Source organism: Platichthys flesus, chromosome 2 (genome assembly GCF_949316205.1).
Source record: "Platichthys flesus chromosome 2, fPlaFle2.1, whole genome shotgun sequence".
Taxonomy (NCBI): domain Eukaryota; kingdom Metazoa; phylum Chordata; class Actinopteri; order Pleuronectiformes; family Pleuronectidae; genus Platichthys; species Platichthys flesus.
In genome coordinates, this window is record NC_084946.1 from 16,428,194 (window position 1) to 16,453,725 (window position 25,532).

Here is a 25,532-nt window from a genome sequence, read left to right on the forward strand (position 1 = left end):
AGGCACTGAAGACACAATCAATTTTGGATTACTGAACACGAGTAACCAAAAAAAAAAAACGTGTTGCAAATGTTATAGTTTACAATTCACCTGAATGACTCATACGTAATCATCTGTCATTGTGAGAATAACCATCCTTTAATCCATGTATTTATATTTGCCACGATTAGTTTATTCCTATGTGTCAAAATAAATAATTCAGAAATAACATGTGGTTTGAATTCATATTACATTCTACTAAATAACCGGTCTAATGAAACATCAAACAAACACCAAGTTCTCTTTTTGAAGTATGTGTATTAAAGGGTATTCAAATTTCATTTGTGTTTTTAAAATTTGAGAATTCTAATGAAAACAAATCAGCCACAAACCCAACAGGTGGCCGAATGGCTGAAGCAAAGCATCATGGGGAAATATCACAGGTACAGAATGACAATTCTTCTAAATTCTCAATTTGAAATTATTACAAATTCAAGTTTTTCAGCAATTGAACCTGATCTCTGGGAGAAGTTATTATGGGCATCCATAGACATCAGTGATGTTACAATCTTGCCTTCCATTCATCTTGACAAGGGATGTTATAACGTATAACAAAAATACTGAGATTGTAGAACTGCAACAGACAACTGCACGTGGTTTTTCAAACAGCATCAAATTCAGCTCTGCTTTTACTTTCTTATTTGATCTACAGTACATTTGCTCACAAAAGCAAGATGTTCAACAATCAATTCACCAGGCATTATTTGGACAAATGATGGTGAAAATGTTGCATGGAGTCTTTCACTTAGAGAAGCTTTACTGCACAGCCAGTGAGAGTGGTTTTGTATCCGTCTATAACTATAGTTTGGTGCAGCTTTAAACTGTGCCTCAAATACATTGGATTTTTTCAAAGAATAATGAACTTATGTATGCACAAAAAGAAAAATTAATTAGCACCAACAATTGAAAGTATATCCAGGGTAACTGTTATTTAAGGCAAAGTATTAAAAGGTTGTAAAATGAACTGCAGGTTCATCTACAGTGTACATCTTAATAACTGGTGACTTTTCGGTATTTGATTGCATTATTAAATTCATGGTTTGCCAACTTTTCTTTTCGAAATGTTGCAGACATGCAGACAATGTTGTAAAACCCTGGTGTGTACAAAAAGCACAAGTCACAGAAAAATATTCAGTAAAACCAGGCAGTTGAATCTGGATTCATTCTGGAAGAGACAGATTAAAAGATGTATGTTTGTATAATTTTCATAATTTAAATCACATTTCTTTGACCCTCATCGAAGAAAGATTACTGGAATTTGTCATCTTCCTCCTTGTTGATTATTTAAGTGTTATTTCTCAACAACTACCAGCCAAGCACACAATTTGTCAAAAAAACTGCCACCTCAGAGAAATCAGCCTTAATTCTTCTTTGCTTAACAGATGAATTGCAGTTGGTTTTAAGAGTTAACTTTGAGTCTGTAGAAAAAGTCCAAAAAAGACTTTGCCAATTTGAATCAGTGAGGCAACACAAACAGAGACATTGATGCAGGACCACTTAAGATTTTCAATACAGGGATAGGCCTGACTTTTTCCAATTTGACGACTTTAATCATGATACCACCAGTGAAGTTTCCTACAAGCTACATTATCTATATGGTACACACTATTGATCTCCTGAATTAAACATATGATTATTCAGAAAGGGGAAAAAAACTAACTAATAAAACCATGTAAACTGATTAAAAAAAAAAAACACAGCACAGGTAATTCGTCAATATGTAAAAACAAACAAAAAGTAATAATCCAGGGAATAATTTCAGTATTATTATTGCTTGAATAAGCTTAGATTTAGTGACACTCTGTCCTTCCCATCTATAACCGTTGGCCACAGGCTATGAGTCCATTAGGCATTTCTTTAATAGCTACCAGTGCCAAAGACAGGCCTGTGGATTGTGGAAAGTGCTGGTCTGGGCCGCTACAGTATTGAAAACACACTTTTGAGCGCAGAGCCCTTTTACGCAAGAAGCAGAATCGTTAAGAATTTCTGTCAAGTCGTGCTCAAGGGGCTGATCACGCAGTAAACTCTCTGCACTTTTTCACTGAACCCAACAAAGCTCAAGCCAGCTTCCCATTGGACACCCAGCCATGATCCACAATCCACCTGTGACACGGCCAGCTCGCTCGTTTTCATGTCTCCAGGGAATTCCCATAGATTCACTAGCTCTCTTTATTATCCCTGAAGAGACAGACGCCTTAAGCCTTGGCACTCTGCCGGCCGACCGGCCCTAAAATCATAGGGCACCTCATGGTACATCAAAGTATCACAGTGTGTAGGGATGTGAGGCAAAAAACTTGTTCAGTGTGGAACAGAGGTTTCAGATCTTTGGCTGATATATGCCAGCCCCTTGCATTGTTCCACAGAGGGAAAAGACAAGGTGAAAGGCAAAGACCATGCCCGGAAGCAGAGTAGAGAGAGGGTGGAGAAGTTCGTCACAATCCATGCTACGTCTTCAGAATTCTAACATCTGTCAAATTTTATGTTGTTCCACCTCTCTGCTCTTCATACCACACGCAATCCCTTTAAACTCTTCCCCTTCATAGCCTCTCAGGGAAACAGACGTTTCCTTGCAGCAGGTAGCTTCAGTTTATCTGCAGAGTCGAAAGCCTGAGGTGCCATCTGGGCCAGTGGGCTGGCGGATCACGTGATTGTGTGGATGAACTGGTTGTGATGGTTGCTGCGCACTCATACGAGCTGGCCTAATCAAATGAGGAGACATTTAGAGTAAATTAATATTAATCTATGTCTTTTCTTCCGAACTTTGACAAATGATGGTTTTCCTACCTGTCGTGGCATGGAGTGTCCTGAGACGTTTCTTCTGAAGAAGCACTACCCAAAATCCTTTTCCTGGCTTCTGCATATTCTGCCTCCCTCTGGGCCAAAGACTTCATCTGCTGAGAGGGACGGGATGAGGACGCGGCAGCGTTACCGTTATTTGTGGGACGCTTTAAAATCCGGATTTGCGGTGGGGGTGCTGCCGGCTGAGAGTCATCTTGAATTACCATCGCGGTTCGCACAAGTGAAACACCTGAGCCCAAGCTGGACTTCCTGCACAGGTGAAAAAAAAGGTGTCAGAGGAATACAAATATTAGAGAAAACATTGTATGTATATATTCACATCATATTTAAAGATTTCAGGCACATTTTCTGTCTACTTACTTTGCTTCCTGGTTTATTTTCAGCTTAGCTTCAAACCTTCTCTCTATTTCCTGAGGAAAGAGTAAAAAAATAAACAAATAAATACATTACTGCCCAACAAGTATATTTCCTGAGTCTCATTGCTCTGTGTAGCCAACATGTTTACGAGATCCATAAGTCTGAGAAAACACACTTCTGACCTAGCTCAATCATTATAGCCCATTAATTCCTTACCATGGTGAAGGATCCGAGGGACTGGTTAAATTCCTGTCACACTTTAAAACGTTTTTGCACTTTTAGTAAGTCTACTGAGTTTTTATCACTTTTATAGAATCTTGTATTTTTACTTGTGAAATACTTAGTAACCATGTTTGAGAAGTGCTTTGAACATAAAGATATTAATATATTATATAAGTATACTAATCTTATTTGAATGATAGTTAATTAGCTGTTTTTAACAATACAAATTTTATATTTATCATCCTGGTCCCCCTATTAGTTGTACTTTAGAGCCGAACCACATTTTTTAGGTCCATTCCCACTTTCATTAACAAACATATGTAAGAAAACCCAGCTAGATTTCTCAGATTTCTTATTCTAAACCTGATCTACTTCAACTCAATGATGTTGTAATGTTTCACCAGACTGCAGCCTATCATTTCCGCATTGGGCGGGTGTAAACATTACGTCCACTGTGGGTGAAAAGTATACTGTGTTAAAACAAAAAAAGGAGCTTTCTTTGTGATCACCACTCGGGTTTTTCCTACAGATTATAAATGCCTATACCTTTATTGAGAATATAAAATGTCATGAACGCAGGCTAAGCCCCACGACGTTATGGGACAGTGAGGCCTGCAGACCGCATCCGGGGAAAAGAGGCATTTTTCTTTGACAGGGAAACTGATCACAAAAACGATCCAGCGTATCTTAGATCCTTTTCTAAGGGTCTGTTGAAGTGAATTCAAATTTCAACCTGGTTTGTGTAGGACGACATGTGTACGTGTTTCTCACCCCGCTATCCGCTGCCTCTTCCCAGCTATCCGCAACCTCATCATCCTCCATTTTTTTTTAACCGGACCGCTGGCTGGTAACCTCTTCAAAACTAGTTCCCATCCGAGCCGAGGACCAGGGAAGGCGAGCGGCGTCTGCACCAGACCGCGGGAGCTCGACTCAGCGGGCTTCAGTGGTCAGGAGAGGGCTGACGAAGGAGATTCCCAGACGGTTCCCAGGCCGCGTGTTAGCTTGCTAGCTTGCTAGCTTGTTAGCTTAGCACTCCAGCGAGGACACCTCCTCCTCCGGGCGCCTGCCACTTTAAATTTGGCTTCACGCCCCCCGCCCCGCTGATTCAACCGGTGTGACGTCCACATGTACTACAACACAGAGTACTGTGATCTATGTGCGAGATCATGTATGTGACTTTATATAAACTTATTTAATCTGGAAACACGATAAGATAAAATAAGATAAGATAATTCCTTATTAGTGCCACAATGGGTAAATCTGATATAATACTGCAGCAAGACTCAGAATAGGCATTGATAAAAAAAGAAGTAACATGCAATACCTAACTGAGATATAAAACCAGAATTTCACTTTATATACAGTCTATGATTTCACCAGAACAGTCTTATTAGTTTTCAGAACACAGAGTGTGCAGTATCTCTTAGTAAGTATAACTATAAAGTTTACTACTATAAACGATTACTGACACACTCTTTCTAAAGTGTCTTTTTGAGTATCTTCGTATAACAGAATCGGTTTTTTTTGCCATGCAGATTTACACAAACAAGGGATTTTGTTGTTATGTATTTGTGCAAGTATACCTATGAAAGAAATGGGAAACAAAATGAAATAGAAAAAAAACACTAGAAGCACCAGGGGAGGGATTGTGCAATACGTTGTAAGTAAACACTTGAGACTGGATTGTGCGAAGTACAGTTATTTGCCAAGGGAAGTTAAAGTGTCACCGTCACAGGCAGGGGGCATCATATTGTAGCTCAACGTGCTCATTTAATGATCTGAAGACTTCGGCCACCTCTGACATGTTAAAGGTTTAAAATTGGTTTTAAAGCGTGAGCTCTTCCACGGGTGACGCGTCTGAGGAGCCACTGGACCCACCCTGGTGCCACGGACCGTCCGCGGCTGCCTGAGAGTCGCTGTGCTGCGGAAGATGCTGTTCACTCAGCGGAAGATGGCGACTGTTTGGAGGCTGCAGAGGAACCTCCAAAGCTGATACCGGGAAGGAGAAGAGACACACGCAGCGCCCACTGAACCATACCTCTAAACCCACTAGGTACTGGGTTCATTTGTTTTTTTCCAGTTTCAGGGTGGGAGTCCAGGGAAAGTGGGTGAGTGTGTGTGTGTGGCATTGGAGGAGCCACCGCTAGCAAAGATTATCAGTGGTGCTCCGGGGACTGAACATAGCAGCTAGCTTGTTAGCTTAAAAAGGATGCCGTGTCATCGAGACCATTAAGAGGTAGGGAAGTCCAAAATGTGTCTGGCAGACTTATTAGAAACAAGACGTGTATAATGTGTCCTTTTACCGTCATCAACAGAGGAACTGATGTTGGCTTACGCTAGCTTGGGTGCTCATGTTAAGGCAGCTAGCCTCGTTAGCCAGTGCTAGCTCCTATATTCCAAGGACCAAACGTTGAATTCAGCAACATGTACAGGTCGGTTACTCAGTTGAAAAGCACAAGCCAGTCTTCGTTTATATGTATGATGTGTTATATACGTGATGTATATCTCCAATGTAGTTATCTCTTGGTGATAATTAACATTAGCAGCACAACCGTTTATTTATTGTATGGCGGCTAACGACCGCTAGTTGGTTGTAGCCTACGCTGTAAAGGGGACGCGCGGTGTGTAGGGGCCAGCTGTTCTGCCTAAAGAAAGGGCACCACCCGTTCTAAACAATGGCCCGAACAATCAAGTCTGCTGAGCACATACATGCTATGTCGGTCACAGCTCTGCAGTGTCATTGGGTTTCCAGGGTGGGATCAAATATCGTCCAGTGTTGTTATAGGATTCATCCTCAATGAATCGGATTTGCAGAAGTCCAAAAATGAACATGGTTTGAATGTGGGGAGTCTACTACCACAAATAGAATAATTAAGTCATTGTAAAAGTCACGTCTGTGTAGCCAAACTCGGCCGATAGTAAACTTGCTCCTGAGCACCAGGATAATTTGTTCATTGGTCGCTTACAATGTCTCTGCATGTCTCAACAGACGATAATGTCCCGCTCCCCTGACAATGAGGATGGATGCTTTGTTGCCATGGATACAGAGGACGACGGTGCAGGCCCTGCTGGGTTAACTGAGGAGGCAGAGGCCAAGATGGGGTCCTCCTGGCGACAAGAAGGGACCGTGGATAGTGGTGCCAAAGGAGGGGAGAGAACGATGTCGGAGTTGCCAGAGGAAGTTCTTGAATATATTCTGTCCTTCCTCTCACCCTACCAAGAACACAAGACAGCTGCGCTTGTATGCAAGCAGTGGTATCGCCTCATTAAAGGTATGCCTCTTGCATCTGCATAATCCTGTGTGAACCTGAGAGGGCCGGTGGAATGGTTAGCTTCGCTGTGGGTGTGAGGGGGCATTACAACATCAGCAAAGAAGTGAAACATTACTTTAAGGGACCAGCGTGCAGAGTTCAATTGGCAGTACTGAAATATAACTTTTGATAATGTGTTACCTGAGAATAAAGAATTAATTGGTTACTGCTAGCTTAGGATGAGCCCTGCCTATCTATATTGAGAGCAGGTACTTATTTTGTGTGTCATGTTGCACTGCCATGTTCCTACAGTATCCCACAATGGACAAACATAACACTGACTCTGAGTTTTTACCTTATCTGAACCCCAAACTACCTGAGTGAGGAGAGGGGTATGCAGTTTATTGCATTCTACTAACCTAACTGCTTGATGCCACTAAATGATACACAGTGGCTCTTGAAACACCTGAGAAGTGACATTTAAGAAAGAATGACTCATTCAAATCTGCTTATACTGCAGGTCGAATATTCGTAAAATGGAGAAATGTAACTTTTTGTGTTACTTATTTGTATTTTCTCTGAACTAGGTGTTGCTTATCAGTGCTATCATGGTTTCTTGAGAGCTGTCCAGGAGGGAAATATCCAGTGGGAAAGTCGTACATACCCATATCCAGGAACCCCTATCACACAGCGCTTCTCACACAGTCAGTACATTCTGCTTTACCAATTGTTGTACTTTTTTCATACGGTGAATAATATCACTGACATACCCATGAACCATGAAATTACTGAGATATACAGCCCTTCAGGTTTTGTATCTAGTGTCTTTAAATGTTTTTATGTCATTGTAACTGTAGGTTTGGTTTAGAGGACAGGGATCAGCGGATAAAATAGGAAGAGGAACTTCAGACTAGCCATTTTGTCATCGGGTGAACTCTAAGTGTTGGCATTTTGGTTGCAACACCCAGTCATGTTTTTACAACATTTTAAGCAAATGCAACCGTGTGAGGACTAGTTAAACAGTTTTTACAGTTTGAAATCTATCTCCTTCCTGTACAACAAGAAGTTATGTTATTTATTAATTTTCCAGGTTTAAAAGATTAACATTGAACTACCAATTGTCAAAGGCTATAGCTAAATTTACTCACCTAGGAACCCAAGTTCTCCTTTATGTCAGTGTATGTCTACTGGTGTGTTGTAATACTAATGTAGTGTCAGATGATCTAAAGGTAATCTGATCAAGATTTAGTAAGAAAAACAAAATCTTTCTTTGCAAATGTACTGTAAACAACCAATCTAGAAATGTCTTCCAATACAATTTTTATATTGAAAATGCAGGTAACTTTTTTCCTTGGTTTCACACAAACAAACTAGATTGCATAAATAAACAGAAGTAAATGTTTATCTGTCAAGGTGGTCAGTGTTTGCATAAGTTTGCTGTTAATCTTGTGGCTGATTTTTGTGTTTTGCAGGTGCATGTTATTATGACTCAAACCAGTCTATGTATGTGTTTGGGGGTTGCACTCAAAGTAGCTGCAATGCTGCCTTCAATGATCTATGGAGACTTGACCTAAACAGCAAGGAGTGGATCCGTCCTTTAGCCTCAGGTATGAGTCCGTCACAAGCAGTAAAGACTGATTGGTAAAAGAAATTACAGCTCTAAAGTAAGATGGGGCTTATGTAAGAGCAGCTGTGGGAGGGTGAACCTCATGTGTGAATACAGTGTTCAGATAACGAACGGCAGCAGCTGAGTTGGCAATACTGAAATATAGTACTGAAATATTTTGCTGTTGCAGTTAAATTCTTTAAACTTCGGAGCTTTGGTTCTTTTTATGAATCTGCTAGTAGAGCAGTTTCACTTATTGGATTAAAAAATGTACTCCCATCTCTTTCTTTTACAGGCTCTTATCCGTCTCCTAAAGCTGGGGCGACTCTTGTGATGCACAAAGATCTATTAGTGCTCTTTGGGGGGTGGACTCGCCCAAGCCCATATCCATTGCACCAGCCAGAAAGGTTTTTTGATGAAATCCACAGCTACTCCCCTTCAAAGAATTGGTGAGTTGGATATCATTACTGGAAAGTAGAACTTTTCATCATGGGTTTTCTGTCGCTGTTTGATTCATTATTTCCTTTGTTGATCAGGTGGAACTGCATCGTAACTACACATGGACCTCCACCCATGGCTGGCCACTCTTCCTCAGTAATTGGAAACACCATGGTGGTGTTTGGGGGATCATTAGGAGCTCGTCAAATGTATACATTTAATCCTTATTTAAAAAATTATTCAAAACTGAGATGCATAAATTAAAGCTGGAATCTGTAACTTCCTGCAAGTTCAATCTGCAGAAGAGATGATGGGGCATCTAGTGTCACATTTACAAAGTTTCCTGACCCTCCTTATTCAAGACAGTAAACAATTTGTCAGGTGATTATATTCTTTACTGAGGTTATAAAGTTACATCACCTCAGTGACATCTACTGTGCCCCCAGAACAATTGCTGATGTTACACTCAAAGTAGACTTAAATCCCAAAAAGAAGGTTGTGTTTCATAAGTGGAGCTCAAGTACAAAGAGCTGTTAACACTACTTGTCCAGACAGCCTCATAATGGGCTTTATAAATACCTGGTTTTGTCAAATCTGATCAACACAATAAAGGTTCCAACCAAGTTAGTGTTTCACACTCACTTTGGTTTTATTGTCAAACATTTACACATTTCAGCTTTAATTGTTAGACTTTAACTCGGCTTTGCTAGTAAATGAAAACTTAAGCTGTCACATCTCACAATGTCGTTCTGTCCTTCGTTGATTCTGAGCAGGAGTAATGAAGTCTGGATTCTGGATCTGGAGCAGTGGTCATGGTCCAAGCCAACCATATCTGGCCCATTACCACACCCACGAGGAGGCCAATCCCAAGTAAGGATTCATTCAACAATTCAAGCTATTAAAAATCCATTGTGATCTTGTTTTCTTGGTCTGACAAGTTGTTGGTTTTTACCACTTTAAGACTGTTTTCCATCTCCATGCAATTATAGGTAGGTGAAGTTTGGATTGAAAACCCCACCCATCTTATTAATATAAAATGTAATTCTACTTTTTTAATTTTTCCTATCAGATTGTCATCGATGATCAGACGTTGCTCATCTTGGGAGGATGTGGTGGTCCTAATGCAGTAGGTTTCTTTTATATTTAATTCTCATATTAGAACAAAATGTCTAAACCTCCTTTTAACGTGACTACAGTTTTAACCAAAACCTTTTATCTGTGTTAAAGCTTCTTAAAGATGCCTGGCTGCTTCACATGGACACACCACCGTGGAGGTGGCAGCAGCTGCAGGTTGAAAATGAGGACCATGGAGCACCAGAACTTTGGTGTCACCCAGCTTGTAGAGTAAGTGTCTGTCTTAGCAGTCAGTGTGTGTGTGTGTGTGCGCGTTCAAACCGAAAATCAATCAATGTGTCTAATCTTTTTTTATTATCTTTCTCATCTTCTTCAAGGTGGGCCAGTGTGTGGTCGTTTTCTCACAGGCGCCATCTGGCCGTGCACCGCTCAGCCCAAGTCTCAACTCTCGGCCCTCCCCCATAAGTGCCTCACCTGCCTCTCTAGGCCCCGAACCGCCTTCCCTGCGCTCTCAGTCTCCTGTTCGGAGTGGGGCTGCCGGTGCTGTCCTGGGAGCTGTCGAAGAGGCTCCGTGTGTAAATGGTCGCTGGGGAACGCTGAGACCTCGCCCCTCAGCAAGAGGATATGCCAGAGACGGGAGCCCATCCTCGTCTCAGCAGCCGTCTCCTTTGCAAGGTCCAGACAGTCCTCCTCTTCCTCCACTTCCTGCATTATTAAACGGATCATCACCTTCACCCGGGACCAGCCCTGCCCAGGTTGCATCTCCTCCCTCTCGCCCTCACCTGCCTGCCTCCACGGACTATGATTGGGAGTCTCCCCCTTCTGCCTCCCACCACCCTGAGGTGCCCAGCACTAACGGACTGCATACACCTCCTGCAGGCTGCCCACGCACTCCCCCCGGAGCAGTGTCCCCGGCTGCCTTACGACGAAGTCTGGAGGCAGTAAAAAACAAATCTTCCTCATCTTTACCATCTTCATCATCTTCATCGTCATCATCATCGTCGTCTTCCCTTCAGGCACAGGGAGCCTCTACCGGAGCAGGAAGTGGTGGAGGAGCTGGAGGAGCAGGTCCTCCTGGAACTCCTCCCTCATCCTCATCCAGCCCCCCACAGGCTGCTGGAGCTGATGGACATGCTATCCCACCTATTGCACGGCGTCTTGGTCATCACCCTCCTCAGAGCCTGAACGTAGGAAAACCTTTGTACCAGTCTCTCAACTGCAAGCCTATGCAGATGTATGTTCTTGATGTATCCCGGGCCAAATCTGCCAGGGTGGTGTCTTGGAGAGTTTATGGGAACGGGACTCCCGCAGCAGTCACAGGGCCACCAGAGACCAGCCTCCACACAGTGGTGCAGGGCAGGGGAGAGCTCATCATTTTTGGGGGCCTCATGGACAAGAAACAGAATGTGAAGTACTACCCTAAAACCAATGCCTTGTACTTTGTACGTGCTAAAAGGTAATGCAGCTCCAGACGGGACTGGGAAGACGTACGCTTCCACCTGTGACCACACGGAACGAAGACACACAGCCTTTTTCCTATAGAGAGGATTATTGGAAAAGAACATTGTTAGATGTTCCACTTCAGAAGTTCATGACCCTTCTGCCTACTGCAAGCATTCAAAATAAAACACTTTAACTACACTTTGATAAAGCATACGGTTAAATGAGAGTCCTGACTGTGTGTGTGTGCTTGTTTGACAGCGAGTGTGTATTTGTGAGTGCCAGGACATTTTTTGTTGTCCCAGTGATCAACCAAACAAAATTTCCGTTTTTTTTTTTTCTGTCACCCTTCTCTGAACTCTTAAAAGAGAGGAGCTCTGGAAGAACTGACAGAAACGGTGGACGACTACCTTGTTTTTTGTAACACTCTTTAAGCCTGCTATGTTTACATTGAAAACCGTGTGCGTGTGATTGTGTGCCTGTGTGTGCGTACGTGCACAATAGTGGTTAAAAGTTCTTGACTAATTGACGGGATCTTTGTGTGAGAGATATGGCACTGTACTAAAAAGATAGTTGAACAATAAAGGCCTCCGTGTTTAATCTGTCAGTCTTCATATTGCTACAGTGTTTGTTTGTGGTCTATCATAAGTAGCTGTTTTAGAGCGGTCACTGATTTTACCTGTTCTTCAGGAGGTTGATATCAGTATCTTTCAAACTGAAATTGTAAGCCAAAGATGGACAAGAAGTTGTGGAGACAAAGAAAAGCCATGATAAAAAATGTTCTTTTATAAACAAGAAGTATTAATTTGAGATTACATTTAATAGATTTATAACATAGGCATGTTTTTTAAAGCTTGACTCAAATTTGATCTTAAATCTTCCCAAATATATAAAGAAATAAACTAAAGTAACAATTTATATTGTGGAGAATTAACTTTCTCAGCAGCACTGATGAAGTCTGTACACGTAGTTTATCAGGGGCTGACGAAGAGCGGCCTCTAGTGGCTGCTCTTATATCAGCACAACAAGGAAAGGGGTCATTCAGTGATGAGTCATCTCAACTGCAAGTAGCATCTGCTCCTAGTATAAAATACCTTATATAAATGTATACCTAGTTTTATTACAATTAATCCTTATCCTCTTAAATCTCCCCTAAAGACTAAATTTAAAAGGTGTGCTTTCTCTGAATTCTGATCTTACCTAATGTGACAGTTTGATAATGTTTAATGAGGTTTTACTCTTCTCATCTTGAACAATTTTCATTTCTGTATCTTTTGCGGTTTGACCTTCAAATAGGTTTTTGTTTCCAATTGCTTGCCCTCACCAATTGCTTGCCCTCACTTATTTTGAATAATTGTTTCCGGTTTAAAGTCAGTGGTGAAAAAACTATTCAGATAAAAAGTAGAAAATACCACAGTGGTAAATGTCCTTCATTAAAAATGTCACTCAAGTAGTTGTAGCTCTAAATAACAACACACACAAGTGTCAGAAGTGTATATATCATATAATATATAATTTGCATTCATTTGTAAGTACCTTTTATTATATATGAAATTCTTTCATATACTTTGGTATATATCTTTTATGATATACTATATTATATTTCATACTGTGTTTTGAAAGGCGCAATATAAATAAAGTGTATTATTATTGTTATCATATATATCTTTTAAGAGCAAATGTTTATATAATAATAATAATTATTGTATATATTATTTTTATTTTTATTATTAGGTGCTAAATCAAAATTTAGGTACCTAGACTATCCACACGATCTTTTGCAAATTTACCTTGTTTCAACACCCACAGTCACTTTTTTTTAATCCTCAGTCTCCTCTCACTCAGACTGTCCATCCCCCTCCGCGAACCAACAACCTTTTACCCAGAGAGCTGCTATAGGAGCAGAGCAGGGGCAGCTCGGAGCTCAGCAGTCTGATTTGAGCAGAATCAGGGAGGTGGTGAGGTGGCAGACTGCACTGACGAGGTATTGGCTCTGACAGCGAGGCAGTGGGAGGAGCCTGTGACAATGAATGTGCTGAGGACAGGACACATGTTTACAATGATAGGGGGAGAGAGGGGGAAGAATGGAGCTGCTGCACAGGACCACTGCACACTGTGAGTTTCCCAATGAAGTCACCAAATGCAAGAGACCTTTGTTTGGCTAAGTTTTCATGAGACAAGTGAGAGGAGTGTGCTGCTTGAGTGTGGTAGTAGTTAGGTGTGTGTAGTTGGTTTGAATGAGTTTTAAGTGTAGGCCTTTTGGGAGAGCCTGTGTTTGTGTCTGCAAGAGAATTAACTGTCTGCTTTCTATGATGCATTCTTTAATATTACATTTAACTGGTTGCTATCTGGTTTCCACATCTTTGCTTGTAGTTAAGTTAAGTTAAACTGACAGACTGGTTTCAAAATATGTCAACCATGAGCTAAACCTAAATATTTCCAGGAGAACATCAGTCTTCCTCATGATGCACAACCACTCTCTGCCCTTGTAGCCTAAACGCATCTGAACCTTTTATAAATCACAACATAAACACCACTTTTTGATTCTGTTGCAGATGGTGCCTCTATTAAACAGCCTGCCAGTCAAGGGAGCTAATGAAAGTCACTGCAGAAGGACACCAGAGTGGCTGGGTGTCATGTGATACCGAGCAGCACAATCATTCAATGAGTGATCACAAAGGCTGATAGCGTTTGTTTTTGACGTCACTGTTCTGTTCTAAGTACAACACACTCTCCCTGTTCCCTGCTATCTCAAACAAGAAGGAGGTGACACAGTAAGGACAAAGTGTCATTTCTCAGAGATGACCAGTTCTCAGCTGCTGGACTCTTCATCCACAGAGTCTGTGTTTGGTGCTCAGGCTCCCCCCGGGATGGCATCCACAGTGTCTGCTGTCCCGCTTGGAGTCTTTGGCCCCTCGCCGCCCCCTCCAGCTGTTTGGCCTCCTCTTGACTTCGCCCTGGGTGCTCTGGCCTGCTGCGCAGCGTGTGTGTTCACCAATCCCCTGGAGGTTGTTAAGACTCGTCTGCAGCTCCAGGGAGAGCTGTGTGCTCGTGGATCCTACCAGAGGCACTACAGGGGAGCCCTCCAGGCCCTGTGGGTGGTGGGCCGCACAGACGGGCTCCGAGGCCTGCAGAAGGGGCTCTCGGTTGGCCTGATCTACCAGGGTGTGATGAATGGTGTACGGCTGGGCTCCTATTCCTACTGTGAAGCTTTGGGTATAACCTCACTCCACGGGGGCAGCCTGCTCTCAGGGGCAGGGGCTGGGGCCCTGGGTGCCTTCATTGCCTCTCCCGCCTATCTGGTAAGTTTACTGAAGTGTCTCTTTGAGTTCATCCTCCAAAGAAGTTATTTTAATGTTCCCAAAGGAAAGTTTATGGTGAAAACTTATCACTGATGCTATTTTAACAAACAAAGAGACTCCATAGACATTGACATGTAAACTGATCTGTATTTAGAGGTTAAGTATCAGGTGAAATATCCATTTCATGGTTCACAATGTTTTTTAGCTTGTAAGCCCATAAAACAAAGCAATCTGTAATTTCAACCCCTCATCACAGGCTGCATGTTTGTGAGGTGACTTTCACCCTTTCAGTATTAAATTTATAGTGATCCCTGAGGAGCAGAGGTGGTTCTAATATTTTTCTAAATCTGGGGCTTTAAAGGGGCCATAATTTACACAGAGAGGCCCATTACATGTCCAAAGGCTGTGCACACTTTCTGATTTAGTAAGGAGCACATTACAGTCATTCCTTGTTTACAATTAGCTCCATAGCTTTGAGCAAAGCCACACATGGAATATATTTAGAAAATGTTTCCTTGTTCAAGAACATAATGTACTTCCAACAAGTTAGGGAAATCTAAGTCTTAACAAATAGGGTTAAGACTTTTTATTACTAGAATCGTTAGTAAATGACAAGTGGTTTAAAGACTACATGCAGGACAGAGCCTGGCCTTCAGGGGCCAATCAGATTTCAGCTGGGGCCAGTGCCCCCATGACCCCACCTCTCACCTCTGGATCCACCCCTGTCGAGGAGGTGAAACTATAGCATCTGCAAAAGAGAAAACTGTTGAGTAAAGTTTGTGTCTTATTTTTGGCTTGTGCAATATTAACCTAATCTCTTTGAGATCATTGCTCCATGACGTTATATTCAGGATAAAAAAGTGTACCTGTTACTGTTTGTGTGTCCCTCAAACATTGTTTGTGTCGGCCAGTATGTTGATGTGTTGGTAGTGTATCTGTTTACGTTTGCGAGCATAGACTTTAACACTAAACCCAATTGGAAGTTACAACTTGTCTACAATTAAATATTTAGCCTGTCTGATTAGGTTACACTTGTCACCCTCAACCTAACACACACTTATACGTTACTTAACAACCAAACAACTGCGGGGACTGCAGATCAAAATTAGACTCTAAGACAAAAACTTGCACAAAGACCATGATGTTCTCAGGTGTTATTTTTGTGCATTTTCTCATAAACAGTTAGTTTTCATCTGCCCCATCCAAACAAACCTTTAAATAAACCTCCCTTGAGATTGAATCTATAGTAAAACAAATAAAAAAACATATATCAAATCAATGTTCTGTCTGTCGCTAATAATCCAACAAGTGAAAAGTATTGACAGGACACAACAAATTCTGTAAATTTAGTTAATTTACACCATAAGATATATTTTATAAGCCACAGTATGACATCTCCGTATTACAAGACAAGGTCACCATTTTCTAACTCTGTACTATCCACATCCAGGGTTTTGTTTACTGTAATCATTCCTCCGGCCCTGAAGCAATTCTCTCACAACACATTTGCAGTGAAAGTGATGGGGGCCTCACTGGTCTTTAAACAAATCAAAGTGGATGGTCGTTTCACAATGAAATGCCCTGCTTTTGTTTCCCAGGAGCCTGTTTCCTGGCTGAGTTCCGATGGAGTTTCGTACTGTGTATTGGAATCAAGTTGATCTCGATCTTTACAACAAGAAAAGCTATACCAAACCCCCTCTAGATTTTTCTTATTTAGATTCACAAAATCCAGATCATTTGTTGGACCTGCTCCAAATTTCACCTGTTGATAGATGTCAGCACCCCATACATGCCTGATTTCCTTCACAAAGATCTCTACGTTATTTCTTGGGAAAATAAAAATAAAAAATAAATGTCAGAAGGAAAGAAAGGGGGAAAACAATTTATACAACATCCTTCCATCAAGTTTCACTAAAATCAGTTCAGCATTAGAAGTTTGCGTAATCCTGTTAAAAACATTCGGCCGTGAAAACATAACCTACTTGTTGGTGGTAAGGATCTAGAAAACTCAACCTTGAAACCTTTTGTAAATCAGCAGTATTGTACGTCAGAACAAACTGGAAACATGAAAGAACACGGCTCAGTTTCAGAGGGGTCTCAAATGTCTTGGATGTATTTTTTAACCAGGGCGAGAGCTGTTGTAGCAAATAGATGATATGAGCTTAGGGTTAGTCATAGATAAGCTCTCAATTAAAGACATTTTTGATTCGCTATAATCTTGAGTCTGTCTCCCTGCACCAAACCAAGCCCCACTCCGCTTTGCTCTTCAATATGGAGGATGATGTAATGGTCATCTATTAAGCTAGCCACAGTTTGAAGCCCTCATGATGTTTGTTTATCTAACACAAATATCAAATGTCACCATGTCTTGATTTATGGCACGTTTTAATGAACGTCCTCCTCTGCACGTCCTCTTTCAATATGATACGAGTCGTGTTGATGTTTTTCTGCCTCAGCTGAAGCATCTGACCTTTTATTCCCTCATGGAAAGACAATACTATGGGATGACATGCTGCTCTATATCTAGGTCACTAAATATACCCTGCACGTGGCTCCAACCCTCCGCCTGCTGCCAAGAATATACATGTACAGTATCTTATGGCTCCTTCCTGTGAGCGGTTGGCAGGGAGTTATGTAATTGACACTTTGTGGGAGGTTGAGCGGAGAGGCTTGCTTTGGTGCGTGTTATTATTGTGTCAGGTAAATCTGGTTTGGTGCAGGAATTTCTTTGTCGAGTTCCCGTCAAAGTTTCTTGACTTAATGACAAGTTTGGTTTTATTACCGGAAGTTATGTTTTCACCTCTGCTTGTTTGTCAGCACTATTACCAAAAAACTACTGAATGGAATTCCATGAAACGTGATGAAGGAAGGGACATGGGCTGGGAAAGATCCCATTCACTTTTGGTGCAGATCTGGATCTCAAGCTAGATGACATTTTCACCAATTTCCCAGGGAATAAATGATGGACCTTGCTAAATAAACAAAACAAAAAACTGGATCTAGTGGATTTCAATTTGCTTTTGTGGGGGAGTAGTATTATTTTCAGCTGCTGTACAGCAACAAATAGGGCTAGAAACTGGTAACTAGCCGGGATAATGTTGATTCAGAGGGAAGTCATTACATTACAGTGTGATGTATAAACCTGAAAACCCCTTAAACATTGTGTGTTGTATTCTTTTCACAGGTGAAGACTCATCTCCAAGCTCAAACTGTGCAAGCCATAGCAGTCGGCCACCAGCATAACCATCTGGTAAGACACATGAATACAAGTTGTCATCTGGAGTCATTTCATACTATGTGTTCAGATGCTTCAGTTGCAAGCTTTCAAGAAATACATAGTGAACCATTTCAGTATTTTATTTTGATAGTATCCTTCATTGCAGCTAAAGTAACTGTGGTATTTTATTGTTGCAGTTGGTCCAGGTTTGGGTGTTTAATCAATGATGTTGCATCATCTTTTATACAGTCATCATATACATTTCTGTTTTTCCACAACTTCTCATGAGTATTTTTAGTTTTTTGTACACATTCTTAAAAGTGCATCAGTTTTAGTGTCTATAATTTGCATGTGATACACTTTTATTCACAAAACATTAAACATGGGGGCAGATTCTGATACCAATATTAGTGAGTAATAACTTTCCGACATGATTTAAAAAAAAAAAGAAGGCAATTCTTCCTAAGATTTCATTCGATTTCAGATAACACAAATATGACCAAAAATATAGAACTTGAATGAAGATTCCTTTATGTAAAACTTAAACATAAATGCACATCTTTCTTCATCGTTTATTCTGTAAAATAAATGTCATCAGTGCATACCAGCGAACATAAATGTCTGTGAACAGCTCATATTGGATGATATTACTGTTCAACCTAAAAATCGGTTGGGCTCTAGTGAGACTTCTTCACATGACTCGATTGTTGTAGGTTGTTCACGAAAGGATTAAAAATAGTATATTTGTAACCCATGTCTTTCCATCACACAATAGTAAAACACGCACTCTGTTATTAGACACTAATATCTGCTGCTTCCAATTCATTTTTCACATTTTGTTTTGTCATTTCAGGGAGTGTCTGATGCCTTTGTCTCCATCTATAGAAGGGAAGGTTTGATTGGTCTCTGGAGGGGTGTGAACGGGGCCGTGCCGCGAGTCATGGTGGGATCAGCTGCTCAGCTGGCAACCTTCACCTCGGCCAAGGACTGGGTGTCACATTCCCAGGTAGATGCGATGAGCCGCTGACATTTGTACCGCACATGTACTCTGCAACAATTTCCGTCACGCTCTCAGCCAAAAGTCAAATTCCAGTTACACCTCAGGTTCTTTGTTTCTTTCCAGTGGCTGAGTCCAAACAGGTGGCTCACGACGTTGATCGCTGCCATGATCAGCGGCGTGGCCGTGGCCGTCAGCATGACGCCATTTGACGTCATTAGCACGAGGCTCTACAACCAGCCCGTGGATGAGTTTCGGCGGGTGAGTTTAAATGATCTCATCGAATTTGTGCTTTGTGCTCCAACTTGGTTTAATGGGATTAAGTTTAATATGTAAACATGCACTGTAGGACCAAAGCTTGTTGTTTTCCTTCTGTGCCTCTCAGGGACGTCTGTACCACGGGTTTTCAGACTGTATGCTGAAGGTGTGCCAAGCTGAAGGTCTGCTGGGGTTGTACAAGGGCATGGGCCCAGTCTTCCTGCGTTTGGCCCCACACACAGTGCTCAGCATGATGTTCTGGGACCTGATGAGGCATCATGGAGAGGACCAGAGCCAGAGGAGGAGCTAAAACTCCCCAAATGCCACGGCTGGACTCAGTAAGAGCAGTCGGAGTGGTCCATCAGTGAATAAAAGACAAATGACATTTCTACGATTAGTGCTACCCCTGCCATGTCTTTACAGCAGTCATAGCCAGGGTAGATAAGTCGCTTTGTTTCCAGTCTTTGTGCTGTACTCTTATATGAACCGTGCAGGGTGACTGTCGCCTCACAGCAAGAAGGTTCCCAGTTCTTTCTGTGTTGCGTGTTCTCGCCGAGACTGCATCAGTTTTCTCCAGGTGCTCCCGTTTCCTGTCACAGTTCAAAGACAGTTCAGATTGTGGTTAGAATAATTAACCGTGGTGTGAAGGTGAGCATGAACGATTGTTCCTCTCCATAAGTTGGCACTGCGATACTGGCAACCTCTCCAGTGTCCATCGCCTCCCGCCCAATGTCAGCTGAGATTGACTCCAGCTCCCATCGTGAACCTCAAAGGATAAGAGGGACAGATAATAGGTAATGGTTGGATGGAGACACAGGTGCTCTATCAATGTTCTCCGTCAGAACGGGAATAAGCACATTTCATTTGACATTTCCCAAAATGTCAAATGATTCCTCTCACAGAGCATTTCTCTCCCAGGATGTAAGGATGTGTGATTGACATACAAATACAGAAAATGGACACATGTTGCACAGACTCCGACAGAATTACTGTCAAAATTCTCCAATATATATATGTATGAAGCTGTCGACAAACTATCAGGTTTTTGCCTTAAAATACCTCAAATGCAAAAAGCGATTTCTCTGTGGATCACACTGGAATGAGAGAAAGGCCTCCTGTTTATGTCTCGAGCAATTCAACGAAGCACAAGAACAAATCTGGATTATTGAAAAGTGTCTATTCCATGTTTATAATCCAGTGTGGCTGCTGTAACGTGTTGTGGTTTAATACATACCTCTTGTTGCCTTTGTTGTATAGAAAAAAACGTGATGGAAATATCTTTTATCTACTGTCACCAAGAATGCCATTTGATTTTTGAGGTTTTTATTTAAAACAAGGGAACTTGAATCCTTTGAACAGCTGTTTATAAAAATGAGATTAATAATAATAATAAAAACATTTTCTTGTATGAAATATCTTGTATAAATGTGTTTTTGTGTCCGCTTAGGCACAAATGCTGCTTCTATTTGTGATACATGATATCTTACGTGACATTGTAAACACAGATTTTTTCTGAAAAGGTTTCTGATTGGTCTGTAAACCTAATCATCTGCTTGGAGGACTTTCAGTCCTATTCATCAGGGAATGACGAGATTCCATTCCATTACATTTAACTGACGCTTTTATCCAAAGTGCATTCAACCCGGAGGGTAAAAACCCAAGAATTAAGAAAGTACAATTTCTTCAAAAATAAAGCAAAACTACAAAGTGCCATAAGTAACTGCCATTTAAGTGCTACAAAATTGTTAGCTTCAAAATTGTTTTCAAGGTAAAGTCGGAAGAGGTCTGTTTTTAGTTTGTGGTGGAAGATGTGTAGACTTTCTGATGTCCGGGTGTCGATGGGGAGCTCATTCCACCATTTAGGAGCCAGGACAGCAAACAGTCGTGATTTTGAGTGTTTAGCTCGCAGTGAGGGAGCAACCAGCCGATTGGCAGAAGCAGAGCGGAATGAACGGGCTGGGGTGTAACGTTTGACCATGTCCTGGATGTAGACTGGACCTGATCCGTTCACAGCATGGTACGCAAGTACTTATCTTTTCAAACAGATGCGGGCAGCCACTGGTAACCAGTGAAGGGAGGGGAGGAACGGAGTAGTGTGAATGATTTTAGGTTAAAAACCAGTCTAGCAGGTAGACCAGCCAGGAGGGAGTTACAATAGCCAAGACTTGAGATGACCAGGGCCTGGACCAGAACCTGCCTTCTGAGTGAGAAGGGGGGCGTATTCTTGATGATGGTTGGCTACAGCTGTACTGACCACACCCCCTGCTCATGAGTCAATCAGGTACCAGGTGGTAATGGCCCAGCCATAGAAACTCAGAAGAGTTCAACACAAGATAAACTTTTCACTTGAATCAGTGATCAGGTGAGTTTCCCGAGATAAGATAAACACAGTCAAATCAAAGTTGACCTTTGGAGCTTAAGTGTGGAGCCAATCACACACTTTACCAAAGCTTTGACTGACAGGAATTTAGAACAAACAGACTTGTTGGTCTTTGCTGAACAGATTGTAGTAGCATGTGAGAGACATCATAGTGTGTTTGGTGTGAAAGAATCATGTTTCTCCCCTTCTTCTGGATCATGGGGACTTCTGAATGGATACTTTTTGATTCAAACCCCCCAATTGACTGTTTTCTTCAAGGTGAGTTTATATGTAAATCTTCCTTGTGGTAATATAGTTTCTTATTTGTTTTCCTCAAAGTCCTCAAACCTGCAAAGTTAAGAAATTGTCAATTTCAGATGTTTTGTTTTTGTTGTTGTCAAAGGTCTTGTGGGTGCATGTGCAATATCAGTGCTGGGCAGTCTGATGAGAGTTTACTATTTCCTTCAAACATGCAGGTGAGTTTATTGTGGAGAAAAGAAAGTGGAAAATGTAGTCAACCTTTAAGAGCTGGTTTCTGAGTTAATATTCTCTGTTTCTCCTGACACAGTGATTCTGAAACCGAAAGTAAGCAGAGGTCATCCTCACCCGTCAATCCTCTGAGAGGGAACTGGAGAACAGCGCTCCAGTTCTGGTCCCTGACGCTCGTCCTGTCTCTGGTGGGCTCCAGGGTCTCCTCTCTCATCGTGCTGGAGTTTTCTCTCAGAGCAGTTTCCTCTTGGGCATCAGCAGGACTGGTGAGTTCCTCAAACAGAATCATAATCAGAATTATTTATTGGCCAAGTATATTATCAAATACAGAAAATTGACTTGTTGTGGGTGGTGCATAGGGAATAAAAACCTATATATATATATATATATATATATAAGTAGAAAGAAAGCATTAACTGAAAATTTGCAAAAGAGCTAATCTTATGGTCTAAATAAGAGATCAATGTACAGAGCCCCTGAAAACACTGATTATGTCTTGTTTACATTTAATTCAGGAGACCCTCTCAGTTGTTGGTTCTTGTGTTCAACATATGAATCCTTCTAACACTGATCTGACTCATTTTCATCCATTCTTCAATATGTCTTTTCTCAGGATGCCCATGGCCGAGGCCTGCACCTCCTCCTGCTCCAGTGCCAGTTTTCCCTTGGTTGCTGCTTCAGCTGTGCTCTGGTCTTCCTCCATCAGGGGGCTCCACACAGCTCCCTCAACTTGTTCCTGGCAGCTGCGATCAGCTGGGCACTGGCAAGTGGCAGCCTCAGTCTGTGGAGCCATGTGGCCAGACACTACCCGCTGCATAGCAGAGAGCCTTACTGTGGGATATGCATCACCCTCCTGACCTCAGGACACACCATACTGACCTCACTGCAGAGAGCGGTTGTCTTGGCTTTTGCTTTTGCAACTGTGGCTTCCTTCGCCACAGTATATGACCACTTCCTGTCCCAGACGGATGCTCTGAAGTTTTGGACTCCACTGACACTCTGCTATACCATGTTGGTTATCTACATTCAAGGTGATGGTCAGGGGACTGTGGGTAATGAAATGGTTATTAAGGAGATAGTAAAAATCTTAGATTAGTCAAACTAAAAGGGATAGTTCACCTAAAAATGAAAATCTACTCACCAATATGGTGGGTGAAGTGTATGAGTCCAAAAAACACTTTAGAAGTTTCAGGAGTAAACAACGCTGCAGCCAAATCCACAACGATAGAAAACAATTAAATGCCTTCATGTTTTGCTATTTTTGCACTGTGGCATATAACATAAGGACAACTAACACGAATACACAAACTAGCCCATATTAGAGTATAAGAGACCTTAAATATACCAAATAAATAAACCGAATACATATAAAACCAAAACCATCCATATCTCAGAAAAGACTCAAGGACAAGACCTCGTAGCATCATTGTGTAGCTTCTTTTTGTTTTCATTTTATGCAGCTGATCAGAATCGGCAGACGGGAGCAGTGGCTCTCTGGCACACGGCCGTGCTGCGACTGGGAGCTTTACTGGTGCTCATGCTGACAGTGGGCGACTGGTCTGACGTCCTGCATATCCTCATCTCTTTCCTGGGAGAAGCAGCCTGTCTGCTGCCATCTCAGGACCTACTGCAGGCCACGTCAAGGGTCTGCATAAATAAATCCTTACCAGTCAAAGACTATATGTTGCATGTTTCCCATTGCTCTATGTTCAGAATATAACTGTTTGGTGTCAGTATTCTTGAGAAATGTGAAAATGAGAAATGTTTATTTGTCATGCTCCGTTTGTAGGAAGAAGAAGAAGAAACGAGCCTGAGAAAACAAGAGCACAAAACTGTTCACAAAACCCTTGAAGTCAAAAGAAAACCATCCTCAGACGACAGCTGATGGCGTCCCTGAGATCTACCTCATCACTACCTCAAATAATACATTGACATTGTACTTTACTTAATGCAATTATTACTGTTACCTCTCTTAAAATGTACTCCAAATCACTGCTGCTGTTTTGGTTATTGTATCATAACCAATAGTGTTATCAGAAGATTTAAATCAATCAGAAATACTTAATTGATAACTGCCCTTATGGGCAATTGGGAAATAGAAAACATTAATTCAAAGTCAGGTATGAAACAGTGGATAAAATGAAGCAATAGAACAAAAATGTCTGTTTAAAAGCTGTGTAGTAAAAAACAACAACAATACAATCAAATAATGAAACAAATGTCTTATAAAAGCTATTTTATAAAATGCTGTTTAAAATGTTTTAGCAGAGGATAATGAGGTAGCTTGTGTGATTGAAAGGTCACTGAGATGTCACTAAGTAAAGGTGGACTCCATCAATTTTACAAATGATATCAGATCATACTGTAAAAACAATTTACTATTACTACCATTAAAAAACATATATTATATCTTCTGTGACTCTGGAGAGTCTGCATTTTAAGCTGGATGTGTGGGTGGAAATGTTGGTGTCAGGGGAGTTTAATGAAAACATTAGCCAGTTGAATCTTGGGAAATGAAGGGTCCACATTTTCTGAGCTTTACCCTGCCTTGGGACTAAAAGGAAAATAATTTTGACCTCTGTTGAGGTTTCTCTCAGATTCCTTTATAGCGTAATTAATGAAGTCCTAGTCTAACTTTTACCATAAGCAGCTTGAAAAATACATTTTCACCAGAAGTATTTCTATTCAGTAGAGTTGTTACCAGAGCTGCATATGTTTACATTTAGAAAAAAAGCATCAAGTGTAATTGTGAACATTCAGTCGTCATTGTTTTTTTTTCTTTATCCTGTGTTTCTTCCTGTTGCTTTCCGTTCATTTCCCTCCATTCATGCAAGTCTCTGTCTGCAAATCCACTGACACTGAAGTAGAGACATAATGTGATGGTGGTGAGTCAAATGGAAAGTCGTGCTGTTGGAGGCAGTGAAGAGGTTCAGAGGGTTTAATGAGGATTGTGGCTATGAGATGGGCGGAGCGTGGAGGTCTGGGGATTGTGTCATCAGCAGGCATGCTCCCTCCTGCAGCCGTGACATCACTGCAGCATTCCTTTCCACAGAGCTGGAACAACAGAGACCCCCATCACTCTCCTCATCTCCGTCTCCTGTTAACCCCCTCTCACACATTCCTCCACCTCGATCAGGAAACTTTAGTTTCAGCTCACATCATCCTCACTATGGACTCTCGGAAAGACAGTAGACCTCGCAAGGTTCAGCTCCGGAAACCGAACACAATATTAGCTGATCAGCAGGCCTGATACCGCTCAGACTCATTCTGGTGGAGAGCGGCAAAAACAACAAAGCAGCTTTTTCATGGCTCTCACAGACATCACTCACTGTTCCCCCCCACCTCTCCTAATATACCAACATCTCCTCTTGCACAATGCCGTGATTCATTGCCCTGTAATGCTGCTCCTCCTGTAGAGCAGAACAATAAAAAGCCTGATCAGGAGAGTCTGATGGAGTCCAACACATAGAATCAGACAGTGTGCGGGGCTCTGCACGCCAGTCAGGAGCCAATGGAGGCAATGCCATGACACGCTGATAGTAAGTCAAGGCTGGACTGATATAATGTAGTGGGGGGAAGGGAGGAAAGAGAAAGAGGGAGAAGAAAAAAGGAGGCAGACTCAATGAGGGAGGTAGGGAAAATAAAGCTTTCAGAACAATAAGGCAGAGCTGCACATGGGAGAGA

At 41.7% G+C, this 25,532-nt stretch overlaps 4 protein-coding genes across 6 annotated transcripts; 3 read left to right on the top strand and 1 right to left on the bottom strand.

Annotated features, from left to right (window-relative positions):
• Positions 1–277: 277 nt before the first annotated feature.
• On the bottom strand, positions 278–4,494 carry LOC133966744 (SUZ domain-containing protein 1-like). Its single transcript, XM_062401788.1, has 4 exons — positions 4,189–4,494; positions 3,199–3,248; positions 2,824–3,087; positions 278–2,738 (listed from the first exon to the last, which is right to left on the bottom strand). Exons 1-4 carry the CDS (start codon positions 4,237–4,239, stop codon positions 2,627–2,629), a joined length of 477 nt encoding a protein of 158 aa, XP_062257772.1. The 5' UTR covers positions 4,240–4,494; the 3' UTR covers positions 278–2,626.
• Positions 4,495–5,329: 835 nt separating this feature from the next.
• fbxo42 (F-box protein 42) lies at positions 5,330–11,833 on the top strand. 2 transcript variants are annotated; one of them, XM_062401769.1, is made up of 10 exons: positions 5,330–5,470; positions 6,407–6,689; positions 7,256–7,372; positions 8,141–8,275; positions 8,570–8,723; positions 8,811–8,921; positions 9,483–9,582; positions 9,782–9,838; positions 9,940–10,056; positions 10,164–11,833. In XM_062401769.1, the coding sequence occupies exons 2-10, from the start codon at positions 6,413–6,415 to the stop codon at positions 11,244–11,246; spliced, it is 2,151 nt and encodes a 716-aa protein (XP_062257753.1). In that variant the 5' UTR covers positions 5,330–5,470; positions 6,407–6,412; the 3' UTR covers positions 11,247–11,833. The 2 variants fall into 2 exon arrangements, with proteins under 2 accessions (XP_062257753.1, XP_062257761.1); XM_062401777.1 differs by having other exon boundaries at positions 9,486–9,582.
• Positions 11,834–13,253: 1,420 nt separating this feature from the next.
• slc25a34 (solute carrier family 25 member 34) lies at positions 13,254–20,413 on the top strand. The gene is made up of 6 exons (XM_062401801.1): positions 13,254–13,341; positions 13,782–14,528; positions 17,713–17,778; positions 18,599–18,751; positions 18,869–19,003; positions 19,128–20,413. The coding sequence occupies exons 2-6, from the start codon at positions 14,028–14,030 to the stop codon at positions 19,308–19,310; spliced, it is 1,038 nt and encodes a 345-aa protein (XP_062257785.1). The 5' UTR covers positions 13,254–13,341; positions 13,782–14,027; the 3' UTR covers positions 19,311–20,413.
• Positions 20,414–21,293: 880 nt separating this feature from the next.
• Positions 21,294–24,442, top strand: LOC133973472 (transmembrane protein 82-like). Of its 2 annotated transcripts, none has more exons than XM_062411379.1 (6): positions 21,294–21,362; positions 21,763–21,835; positions 21,928–22,114; positions 22,462–22,879; positions 23,309–23,493; positions 23,638–24,441. In XM_062411379.1, exons 2-6 carry the CDS (start codon positions 21,804–21,806, stop codon positions 23,731–23,733), a joined length of 918 nt encoding a protein of 305 aa, XP_062267363.1. In that variant the 5' UTR covers positions 21,294–21,362; positions 21,763–21,803; the 3' UTR covers positions 23,734–24,441. The 2 variants fall into 2 exon arrangements, with proteins under 2 accessions (XP_062267363.1, XP_062267355.1); XM_062411371.1 differs by lacking the exon at positions 21,294–21,362 and adding an exon at positions 21,369–21,638 and having other exon boundaries at positions 23,638–24,442.
• The last annotated feature ends 1,090 nt before the right edge of the window (positions 24,443–25,532 follow it).

Bases quoted from the DNA above. Each gene is read 5' to 3' on its own strand.
- LOC133966744 (XM_062401788.1), bottom strand. From the start codon at position 4,239: ATGGAGGATGATGAGGTTGCGGATAGCTGGGAAGAGGCAGCGGATAGC. The intron at 3,088-3,198 runs GTAAGTAGACAG...TCACCTGTGCAG, and splicing joins AAAATAAACCAGGAAGCAAA to GAAGTCCAGCTTGGGCTCAG. The intron at 2,739-2,823 runs GTAGGAAAACCA...TCATTTGATTAG, and splicing joins GACACTCCATGCCACGACAG to GCCAGCTCGTATGAGTGCGC.
- fbxo42 (XM_062401769.1), top strand. From the start codon at position 6,413: ATGTCCCGCTCCCCTGACAATGAGGATGGATGCTTTGTTGCCATGGAT. The intron at 9,583-9,781 runs GTAAGGATTCAT...TTTTCCTATCAG, and splicing joins CACGAGGAGGCCAATCCCAA to ATTGTCATCGATGATCAGAC. The intron at 9,839-9,939 runs GTAGGTTTCTTT...TCTGTGTTAAAG, and splicing joins GATGTGGTGGTCCTAATGCA to CTTCTTAAAGATGCCTGGCT.
- slc25a34 (XM_062401801.1), top strand. From the start codon at position 14,028: ATGACCAGTTCTCAGCTGCTGGACTCTTCATCCACAGAGTCTGTGTTT. The intron at 17,779-18,598 runs GTAAGACACATG...TTGTCATTTCAG, and splicing joins GCCACCAGCATAACCATCTG to GGAGTGTCTGATGCCTTTGT. The intron at 18,752-18,868 runs GTAGATGCGATG...GTTTCTTTCCAG, and splicing joins ACTGGGTGTCACATTCCCAG to TGGCTGAGTCCAAACAGGTG.
- LOC133973472 (XM_062411371.1), top strand. From the start codon at position 21,554: ATGTTTCTCCCCTTCTTCTGGATCATGGGGACTTCTGAATGGATACTT. The intron at 21,836-21,927 runs GTGAGTTTATTG...CTCCTGACACAG, and splicing joins TATTTCCTTCAAACATGCAG to TGATTCTGAAACCGAAAGTA. The intron at 22,115-22,461 runs GTGAGTTCCTCA...GTCTTTTCTCAG, and splicing joins CTTGGGCATCAGCAGGACTG to GATGCCCATGGCCGAGGCCT.